Genomic DNA, 11,718 nt, shown 5'->3' on the forward strand with positions numbered 1-11,718 from the left:
GGGGGGGGGGGGGGAGAAAAAGAAAGAAGGCAAATGGTAATCGCGCGTGGTGGTGATGTGCGTACGTGTGATGAGCTTTGTACATGCTTATTAAAATTGCATCCCCGCCGCTCCGCGTGATATGCCTTTCGCTCCGGAGAACGCGGAATTTTATGGACGTGACGAAATGCATATACATGTATCGCCCTTCTTCCCTCTTTCTCTCTCTTCCTCCTCGTCCTCCTCGTCCGTGTAAAATTCGACGAGCGGATGAACGAACTTTTCCCCTTTTTTCCCGATCCGCCCGTTCAAGAATGGTCCAGTTCGAAGATTTCGCTACACATTCGATTCTGATAATGCGCTTTTTGACTTTACAAGTTTCCCGTCGGAGTTCCCTCATGGAACGTAATTTGGCCCTCGACTTCGCGATACAACGAAAACTGTAAGCGAAAGCTGCTATTTCTTCTTCTTCTTCTCCGGTGCTGCGGAGCGCGGGTTTGCGTTAATCGGTTAACGACCCGATGTTGAAAACGCCGCGGCGCGAACGACGCGCCAGTCTACTTCGCGAGTGATGGTTTCGTGCGAACGGTGCGATTCGCGACACTCGAATTGTGTGCACGTGTGCATGTGTGTGTGTGTGTGTGTGTGTATGCGCGGGTTCCGTGTGTACATGACCGAATGAATGTGTCCTGCGTGTGTATACTCGAGGAGCCTGAATTCCGAAATCGAAGCAGAGCTCGTACCAACGTCGCGCTCGCGTAGTGACGTTAGGCATACGGGAAAACGCGCCAACGAATAGCACTGTGATGTATGACGATTATACAACTAGAACGATGTTCCTTTCTTACATTTTTCAACAGTAATGCGCGTGACTTCGGATCTCGTCGTCGATCGTGAACGTTTTCGCGCAGATGATCACTACGAAAATGGATTCGCGCGCGAGAAATCAATTCTGAGGGTATCAGATCTCGTTTGATATTCAAAATTTCACGCGCGCTTGCGGAAATTTATCGCCGACGTGTCCGGTCAGTGATCGTGCCCGGAAAAAGTTCACGAGGCGACTCGGAGATCCGAAAAGGCACACTGAGATCGTCGAATTGCTTATACCGATGATTTAAAAAAGATTGTCGCGGTAGGACCGATTCCGGAAGGAAATCTCTTTTGAAAATCATCTCGACACTGTGAGAAGGGAACATAACGAATCACAAAGAGCGATACAAAAATAGGAACAAATCATCATCGTATATTAATATATAATGAGGAACATACATGACGTTTACATGTAATGCGCAAGGAACTTTATACAATAGAAATTTACGTGTACGCATTAATCGTACACGCATGTGTGTGTGTGTATATATATCATATATGTTTCATATATGTTATGCGTAAATCGGTCTGCTCTCCTCTCTCGGATGTACATTGTACAAAGTATCGAATCACCACGCGCATTACTATATAAAGTGTCAGCTATTACGTAAAATCATAAAGTTTCTAGCGATTGTTAAAAAAAATAAAATAAAATAAAAGTAGGAGCGCGTTCGAATCGACGATGAAACGTAAAATATACACTTAGAGGTATAATAATCCGCGTGTGAAGTCTCGAGTCGGATACAATTCACCGGACGTGGGTACGTGCTGTGCTACGTGTCGTACCGCGATGTGCCGTAAACGCAATACGGAACGACAGTGTCAAGAAGAACGCGGCCGTTCTCTTACAAATTTTCCTGCACCGCGGCAATTGATCCCGCCGTCGTCTCGGTCTAGAGAGACCCTAACACCTTGCTAGAACGCATTCCAACGTCGCGTGAACCTTCTTCGGAGCGAGGTCTCTTATATACGCTTACTGTGCAAAATACTCTCACTCTTTTCGTGGTTCGTTAAATAATTATTAGTAGTAATAAAGGATAAAATTCTATAAAGAGTCCTCGAGACAATCAGCAGGGTCTGTGTGCGTTGGCATTCGAACGGTCTCGGCGGTTAAAGAATCTGCGAGTCGAGGATGACCCTCGATCTCTCGTTCACATTTCTCTCTTTTTCTCTCTGTCTCTGCCTCTTCCTTTTTTCCTTACTTTCTTTTTCGCCCGTTTACGCACTCGCACACTCACAATCTTTACTCTCTCTCTCTCTCTCACACACACACACACACACACACACACACACGCACACTTTATTCACTATCACACCCGCATTCTGTCTAACTTGCACACTGACGTTTGCACAAGTACTTAGGATTACATCTTACAATATTTTTTTTTATATTCATTTATTCTATTATAATTATACCAATACTGTTTACGGACAGAGATTCATTCACAACTCGCGCCAGAGCGGGTCAATCGTCTCTGCCGCGTGTTGCGTAACGTTTCTTTTTTTTTTCATTTCTTTTGTTTTTTTCGTGTCAGTTTTTCCCGTCCGAAGCGATCTCTTTCACCACCAGTCACTCACCCCGTTCACCTCACATATTTAACATAATATTTGACATAAAGTTTTTATCACACGCTAAAACGCTCGACTCCCTCTATCCTCACCGGAGGTCACCGTTCGCACACGGCGTCCCGAAACGATACGTAGCGATCCACGAGTAACGGGCACACTTCGCACAACCCCCGTCGTGTCACTCCTCATCCTCCGCCGTATCTTCATCCGGATTTCGCGATTCCCTCCCGTGTATGTGTGCATCGTGCTGGGAGACACCGCGCCATCTCCCCTCCGTCCGAAAGACCTTTGCAAACTCGAAGAGTCTCATCACGTGGGTTAATAGGTTCGTTCTCTCAGCCGCAACGTCGGCGGGCGCGGAGTTCATCTATCGACATAGAAACAGCACTTTCGCAGCGGCACGAACACGCGTACACACCCTCCTCCTTCCAGCTCTCTACTTCCCTCCGCTCGAGGTATCGAGTCCCGTATACACCGTACGTTTCTCTGCTTCAATCGTCACTACCGCGTGGAAACTTGTTCTCGATCTTCAGTCCGTCTCTTTCTCTCTTCCTCTCATTCTCTACGTTCTCCGTGCTATCACTTGTGACCGCGCTGCGCGAGGAAGTACTCGATCTGCTGTAGACAGAGCAATTGCTGTACCAGGCTCTGCAATGGGTCCTGACCCGGTTGCAGTTGACCTTGCTGTCCTGGCTGCTGGAGCGGCTGCGTCAAACCTCCACCAGTAGGCTGAGCAGACGGCGGTAACATCGCGCCCGTGGCCGATTGCTCGGCCAGCAATTGTCGCTGCAGCTGTTGCGCCTGATAATGAGCTACTGCCATCAGCTCCGAGGATTCCATCCCCATCGCGGCGGCTGCGGCTGCGGCGGCGGTCACGTGACCTAACTGCGGATGCTGCTCCGGATGATGATGGTGAGCGGCTGGCAGACCGGGTTGGCAAGAGAGCGGTGGTAGCATGCCGACGTGCGACATTCTGCCAGCCGTGGAGCCGGGAGGGCCCAGATAGGCGGCGGTGGGGAGGCTGGGATTCTCGCCCCGCTAGGGAGCCACGTTCTTGGGCCTGCGCCCCCGTCGCCCCCTGGTGGGGGGGCGCGGGGACTCCTGGCCTCACTGGCTCACCGCGGGGCTCTTTTTGTCTTGCTGCTGCTGACTGGCGTCCTGCGATCCCTGTACTCCCGCAGCCGCGCCACCTTGGCCACCCTGGACACCCTGGAACAGCGTGCGTGCTCTTACGCGTTGTGCCTAAACTGGAGAGTTAATTGCTCAAAGTGTGTCTTGTAAGTCTTATTTTTAATCTTGGATAGTGGTGTTCGCGTGTCGTCCGAGCGGCTAGATTCATTCGAGCTTGTGACGGGACTTAAATTTTGATCTCGTTACACTTACAAATTCTTTCTTCTAAAAAGGATAATAGTAATGAAAAACAGTAATATCAGTAATACTTGTTTTATATATGACATTTTTCGCGTTACAAACATATTTTTACATATTTTTTACATATTTATCAGTCTTATTCTTTGTTCTCTTTGTAATTTCTTTCTTCCTCTTTGGGGTAAGCATCGGATATGTTATGTTACATGTTGCCCTAAGATTCGTGAGCATGTTTTCCATTAAAGTTACCTGACTGCCAGGTCCACCCTGTGGGGGTCCAGGGCCACGATCTGGCGGCCAGGAATTGCCCGGGGTCGGTTCCGAGTGAAACTGATGGGGATGCGGGGGTGGGCCGCCGGTCGCGTCATGACTATGAGGATCCAGGCTGTTCGCAGCGTCATACTGCGTGTTCTCCAGCCTCGTGATCAGTCGCTCGTCTTCGTCGCCGAACTCACCGCCCATCAGGGAGGGTTCACCCACAACCATTACGTCCTGATGTCATCGCATTGGAACAAAAGAAACACGATCAATTAGCGCTTCGCTTCGCACGAGGCAAATATCAGCGTGCGATCAACGAATAGTAGAGTCTTTATAATGTGCTAGTTTAGACCGATCGTTTAATATGCGTACTAACTAGTAACTTTTTATTAGATTATCTTAACATCGACGACGCATGTAAACGACGGCGTCCCAAACTGGCACAATACGCATCAAGCTTGATAGGATATCAAGCCGTTATCAAGATAATATAATAAAAAGTTACTAGTTAGTACACGTATTAAATGACCGGTGTAAACTAAGGCGATAAGAGACTGGACACCGTATGTTTGATCTCTTATTGCCATGTTTGGGCAAACTTCCGGTTGGGATAATGTCAAAGGCTGTTTTCCAGCAAGAGACAACAATTGACACAAGTTTAGTTATATCATCTATTATCCTTTTTTTGACTAAATGCGAAACAAGAATATGATGACATAACTAGACTTGTGTCTTTTGTTGGAAAGCAACTAAAATTATCAGCTCAATAACAATAAAGCAAAAATTGGCCATCTACGAAGTCCACGAAATGTATTAAAAGAAAGTGAGCTTGTGTATTTCAATTGTGATTAATTATTAACTCATATCGGTTTGCCTATTTTAATAATATATGGTTTCTGGTTTTAACCCAAACATGACGGGCACAGCGACGGTATCCACATTCTTAAGTCGATATTCATAAGACCGCCTTGAGTTATCTTCAGCTGTTGTACGGCTCATTTCATTGGCTACAAATCATCTGTAGATGAACTCAAGACGATCTTAAACATAAGATTTGACTATGAATGCCAGCCTTATTATAGGAATGAACGAGTAGCGCTCGGGAGTTACAGAGCTCCGTACACATGTAGGGGACTCACCTGTGACGCGAGGGAAAAATTTGGCCCTGGCGATCTCTTCTTACTCGGCGCAGGAGGCGCGTTGTTGCCCGGCCCCGATGTGCTGCCCTTTCGCTTTCTTCTCTTGCTTGCGGGCCGCTGCGACTCTGCAAAAAGAGGCTCCTTGTCAACACGATGACGCTCGCGCGCGCGCACTCGATGGCGTTTAGCCACGCGTGGCGAACTAAGAGTCCTCTTTACACTTACCCGTCTCCCGTATCCGCGCCGTGCACGTGTCGCACGACACAAACACGGAGCGGGAAAGTATAAAAGGACCTCGATAAATCGAAGAGCACTACCCAGCTGTGGACCTTTCTCATCAGCAAAGGTCTCTGACACGGCGCAAACTGGCATGCATCTGATATAGGCAGGCAAATACGCACACAAAATTGCTCAGACACATGGTGTCTCTATCTCCCCTCTCTTCCTCTCCCTCCCGCGCATGCTAGTTAATACTTTGCGCTCTCAAGCGGTCTTTACAGCGAGACATGCTCGATATATCACGATATTTGGCGTAGCACGCGCTTGGTTCCACGGTTTCGTCGATCCTCGGAGAGATATGAGACGGAGGAGGTGTGTGCATGACCCACAAAGTCGCAAGTGGTCGGCAGAAACAGGAAACGCGGCGCACGCGTAAATACGATAAAGACGATAAGAGCGATGAGCGGACGCGAGAATCCCGGGCGCGGAACGCTGAACGCGGTCGGGAGGAAACCGAGTCACTGGTATCCACCGATATATATTGTTGCTGTTCCTTGAGTTATTGGGTGTTTAGCTTACGGTCTTTTCTCTTTTGGTCTGCACAATTAGTCGGATACTTCGTATGGCAGTATCCAAAGGGCCAGGCGACAGAGCCGTATCGATGTAATTACACCTAATCCAAGAAAATGATTAATGCCTGGCTAATCTTAGATTGACAAGGATATGAAGATGAATGTGATAATTAAATGAAAGACGATGCAGAGACTGGCAGTATTGCGAAAGGCGGGAAGAGATGAAGCGGAACGGATGTTATTAGGTAGCAAGTTGAAAAATCGTACTGCATTGTACGAAAAAAGCATTTTCGGATCTTACTATGCGATGAAAGGGAAGAAGGAGAGCTGGGATTGAAAAGACGAATGAAAAAGATTTGGTAGGAATCTGTGTTGCAATATAAACACGTCACACGCGCATAAGATGCAGTTGTATACAAAGTGGAGACAAAAATTTCTGATACGCTGGATTCTGACAGGCAAACGACGTCGACCAATACAAGAATGAAACGAAAATATGCAAAATATATCGACATAATCGAACAAAGGAAAAACAAAGTAGTAGGTAACAGTTTATGTGGAGAAAATAAGATATATATATATATATATACTGTTATGCTTATTCTAAACTCTCTGTATATAATATTATAGTATAACATAGAATATTATAGTATAACATAGAAATGTGGAGTTTTTAGGTACCATTTTCCTAATAATACTTGAACATTCTTTTGCAAATAATACCACATCTCTCTGCGAATTTATCAAGGAAGATAATATAGGAAGATATAGAGGAAGATAAGGGCTAATTTTAGCGACACTCTGTGATTCCAGGAGATTTCATCCTTGAAATTTCCCCAGCTATTTGCAATACTTGGCTTTTATCGGCAGCTTTTCTCCTTATGTAATTGCTATTTCTGACAAACGTGTGGAATCGTTCACAACGTATTATAAACACAACGAGATCCGTGCGTCTCGTAAACCCCGAAAGGCTTCAAAGGAAACGCACCATCGGCGTATACAAAAATACGCAAATCAATTGGCAACGATGTCAGATGGGCTGAAAAAATCACGGGACAAGAATCGAATACCGCCAGAAAATACGACACCGAACAGTGATAAGAAGAGGATAAGAAGAGGATTGCACCCAAGGATGCGTTGGGAGCAGTTTGTAAAGGAAGATCGGAGAGAGGCAAGCACGGAAGCGGACATACCACAATATTTCATTTCGGCAAGGAGTAGCTCACGTTTCACAATGTCGAAAGCTTTCGTGAAGTCTAAGCTTACTAATGCCGTTAGCATACCTCTCTATCAAAGCTGTACAGTGCTGAGACGGGCACACGGAGAATTGATGGGAGAATGCTGTAACCCTCACAAGCGTCTGATCTATCTATAAAACGGATAACAATTATCCATATTAGGGAACGTCGCTCGGTTGTCTCCTTGCGCAAGAAGACACGATTTCACCGTCGCGCTACGTTCGATCCTTGCGAAAAACGCGAGATCTCTCGTCAGCAAAGGGGAGAGAGAGGAGGGTGCGGGAGGATCCTGGGGGGGAAAATTGGGCGATTCCCGGCTCTCTCGAGGAAAAACCGGTGGAACCAAGAGTCGCGACGCGGCGAAGGAAAGCGACGACAACGGATGCGTCGTTCCGCGACGGCAAAAAGCGATTCCCGTTGTCGACACGGACGTGGCCGTTGGATCTTACTGGCTGGTGCTTCTCATGTAAAGCAACTGTTCGTCTACCTCTCTTACCCGGCGGTGCAATTATCCTCTGCCATTTCTGGAACAAGGTCGTCTTCAAGCAGTCGCGCGGTGACAACGCGTACGCCTTGTGCCTCGACATCAACTCCTGCATCGGCTCCAAGATCACGCATAACTGTAAAAGAACAACCCCCTGTCAAGACTCGGCCGTAATGAGAAGTCGTCGCTGCCCGAAGGCAACACCGAGAACAACATTCGCGATACCGAAACTCCTACGATTCCTGCGCGAACTTTCGCGTTTGGATCAAAATCGAGCGTTCTGCATCTCGTTCAACCTAACGTTTCAACTCGCGGTCTCTCATCTATCGCGTTTCTGCCGGGAAATTTCAAGGATGAGACGTGGCCGCGACCAGCGCGACGAAGCGTTCACGGCCCCGCGCGGAATCAGCCGGAGTCCGCTTTCGTCGCCGGCGATTCTACCGTTCGCAAGGAGAAATTATTCGGCCGGTCTTAGCCGCTCGTGCTTTCCGAACATCGCGTACCAGTTCAACAATGGGCGAGGACTTTCCCGCGACGTAACAATCGACGGCTTTTCAACCGGCTCTCCGGGACGATACACGGCGGAATGCGCGGGCGCTCGGTGAAAGCGCTTCCGAGCGCGGAAAGAAGGTGGATCGTAACCCGGATAGCCGGCGTACTTTCGAGAACGTTATTCCGAGACAGCTCGGTTTAACCCTGCGCGCCGACACACCTTCTCGCCGCGATCGTTTTTTCCCGCTGTTATTATTTTCGCCCGCGATTGTTTGCTTCCGATACCGCTTCTAAATAGACACTCGTGTGACATTTTACGCGCGAATCCGCCGGATATCCTGAAATTTCCGACGGAATATATCACGCTTTCTTTATCAGCGCGATCGTAATCATCATCGATTTGACGCGCAGCTATCGATTTCAAACGCAGACGAGGTAATATTTAACGGGATGCCATACTTGAAAACTCTACCGACAGAATACTGATTCTTCTCTTCAAAGTTGATGTCTTATTGGTTGCACAGAATTATAAGTGCTTTTATACGGGGAAAATGAATTGGAGCATTGCTCAGTGGCGAAAACGACAAAAAATTGCAAAACTGACATCTCCAGCTGTCAGTGTAAATATTTATATAATACAGAAATCTTGCAACTTGCACGTATCGAATGTATCAGTGCTCCAATCAAGAAAATTTCCAAGAACATTTGTATATATTTCTAATTAAATTTAGAAACCTAAAAAGATACGAAAAGTTTGCAGAAAAGTTTTTACGTCTTGATTAGATTTGCCGTTAGATATGATAAAACAGTAGCGCAACTAATCGCCTTCACATATTATATCGCACTGACATTTACATAAGATCTATATATAAAATATAATGTATGAATATGTGAGAAATATATACAAAAAGAGTAGCGTGACTTGTCAGTTTTTATGTAACATGACATTGAAGATCGCCTCTACATTATCAATATTTATCGAGTTCGTCATCGACTTCGACATCCTCTTAGGACCATTGACCTTACGGGATTCTGCAAAATTTCGTTGTTCAATAACTTTCGGTCGATAAAAATTTGACGGTAAATTTGTATCAAATTAATGTTGGTGATAACTGCAGAAATGTAATTTCACAAAAAAAGATCTAATAAATTTCATTGTAAGCCTGGATATATAGCGATAACACATCGAGATATATTAATAATAAGAAAAAAAGCAAATATAATAATAAAATATGTACAGGCAAGTGCGTGTGTATAAAAATTGAACGTTGAAAGCGGACGTAAACAATTTTTTCTGATTCCTTATACAAACATACGAGAAACAGAAAATTATATGATCAAATGTTTCGTACTCTACTTTTGGCTAGTTTCAATATTCAGTTTTAATAATTAAAAAACTATAATAAACAAACGCAAACATGTCTATCTGTGTAGTCCAGCAGAGACGTCAAAAGGAATCATCGAGATAGATGTAAATTATAAAATTAATACTTTATTACACACTGAACATCCAGGTACTTAAATCGAATGATTAAAAATTGTCGACAATACTATTCTTTTTCAATTACCTCCGGACCCCTCGGACCCACAAAAATCTGTCCAGGGTCTTAATATTACCTCGTCGGTGACGGAAATTTATACAAGATCGTCCAAGTTTTAAAAACGCCAGGATATTATTAATTTCTCATTCTTCGGCATCAATTCTTTCGGAAACGAAATCCCCCCGCGTTTTGAAACAAACCATTATTCTATTTTTTCGATTGTTTTCCATTGTCAGAGAATATGAAATGTTTCGATTCACTGTGACCTGCTTCTTTCGATAACTCAGAAAAAATCGTGAGGTCGCGGAAGAGGAAAATCTCGAGGAGTTTTCATACTCGCGGGAACGCGGACGCGGTCAATCCGGCGCTGGAGTTACGACGGCGGAGTTACGACACTCTCGCGTTGCGGATACGCACCCTAAGGTAGTTGAGGGTGGAATTGGTGATGCCCTGCCTGGTGATGTTCTTGCTGAGCTGCTCCAGCACACTCGGGTCCTGCTGCATGCAGGCCGACCTCGGCACTAGCTCCCGATGCCCCCTCACCGACATATGCCACGACTTTATCCTCATGAGGTCGTCGAAGGTGAACTCCAATATTAACCTACCCTCCGTGCACACCTAAAATGAGTTTCAGATAACAATATCCGCCTCGTCTATTTCGAGGGTGCTTGATTTCGGCGCGTCACCGAAGCCGAAGTTCGTAGAACTTGCGTTTAAGGGAGAGAGATTCGCGGCGAAATTTTAATTTAATTTCATCCTCTTCGCGTGTTTAAATCTTTCCTCTCGGTGCGAGAACGATTGATCCCGTCATTAACAATGCGCAATCAGCGATCGTCCACATAGTGATATTTATGCGATGTATTAGGACGAATCTTTCCAACTGCGTCTCCGTCTCAAGTCTCCGGAAACGAGGATTGCAAATTTACGACTTCTTCTAGTTATTACAGTCCGTATTGATTGTTATCGGCTCGACGGTTCGGCCGAGCACACGGGCGAAAATACCGGCAATCGGAAGCGTGATAAATTCTAACGTAAGCGCGCGAGTTCCGGCGCAGGAGAGGCGCTCGTACCTTCGTGTAGACCGGCTTTCCATGATGCGTGACCATGACGCAGTGATCACAGTCCAGGGTTATGCTGGTGTTATGAAACGACTCCTTCGGATGCTTCATAGTGTAGTAAAGTTCCGTCACTCCGCCCTCGAATATCGAGCGGAAGTACCTAGGTATTAACGTCCTTCCTATCGCTGAAAAGGATCAAGGTGGAAACGATTAGAAATTAAATACAACCAAACGCGACGTTGGCTGGACGGACCCGACGATTAAGATCGACGGCGACTTATCGACCGGTCGATCGATGCGCTCTCCTTTAAATCGAGTGAAATCACACTCCCCCTCCCCGAGATGCACCGATAATGCCGAAGTCGAGTATATTTTGCGAGCGTACGTAGTCGTAGAGCACAAAGAAGAAGAGTCGTTCGTCGCGATCAATTGAACGACGTGTATCGCGAAGGTCGTCGGGGATCATTCGAGCGGAAAGAAAGAAGAGGCGGAGAGATATCGTTAATTTTTCATCTCTCCTCGCCGCCCGCACCGTCTCCGCCGGTTTTCGGACGCGCGCGGCTGTATAAGTAATATACGCGCCGCGTCGACGGCGATGGAGAGCATGTCGTGGATGGAAAACTCCTTTTTCCGCGCTTAATTGCAAAATGCTTTTCGCATTACCGTGCTCGTTCGGCCGCGTATCTTATGCCGCGCGTGTACGGCGGACCTACCTGTCATTTACGTACGTATCCGGGTGACGACGACGACGACGAGAGCACGACGACATGCATCCGCGCGCGACATGTAATCACGTTGCCGTCGTATATTCCCCGCGACGGTGGGAACGGACATTAAAATCCACCGACTGCAAAATTGCCGCGCGGTGGCACGTCATTATTTAGGACGGAGGCGGTGCGCGTACGCGCGCGCAAGTACAAGAGGGGGGGGG

At 46.6% G+C, this 11,718-nt stretch overlaps 1 protein-coding gene across 5 annotated transcripts in view; it reads right to left on the reverse strand.

The window, feature by feature from the left end:
• Window positions 1–3,514: 3,514 nt before the first annotated feature.
• LOC106747467 (LIM domain-binding protein 2) overlaps window positions 3,515–11,718 on the reverse strand; it is a 191,782-nt gene continuing 183,578 nt past the window's right edge. For 4 of the 5 annotated variants that reach the window (XM_014625025.1, XM_014625024.1, XM_014625023.1 and 1 more), the window contains 6 exons: window positions 10,800–10,972; window positions 10,147–10,347; window positions 7,700–7,832; window positions 5,184–5,308; window positions 4,036–4,278; window positions 3,515–3,627 (listed from right to left, as the gene is read on the reverse strand). In XM_014625025.1, the coding sequence (XP_014480511.1) occupies window positions 3,526–3,627; window positions 4,036–4,278; window positions 5,184–5,308; window positions 7,700–7,832; window positions 10,147–10,347; window positions 10,800–10,972 (977 nt within the window). In that variant the 3' untranslated portion in view covers window positions 3,515–3,525. The remainder of the gene's footprint in view (window positions 3,628–4,035; window positions 4,279–5,183; window positions 5,309–7,699; window positions 7,833–10,146; window positions 10,348–10,799; window positions 10,973–11,718) is intronic. The other variant, XM_014625022.1, reaches the window with a different exon arrangement.

Source organism: Dinoponera quadriceps, unplaced genomic scaffold, assembly GCF_001313825.1.
Source record: "Dinoponera quadriceps isolate SergipeBrazil2010 unplaced genomic scaffold, ASM131382v1 scaffold1750, whole genome shotgun sequence".
In the NCBI taxonomy this organism is placed as follows: domain Eukaryota; kingdom Metazoa; phylum Arthropoda; class Insecta; order Hymenoptera; family Formicidae; genus Dinoponera; species Dinoponera quadriceps.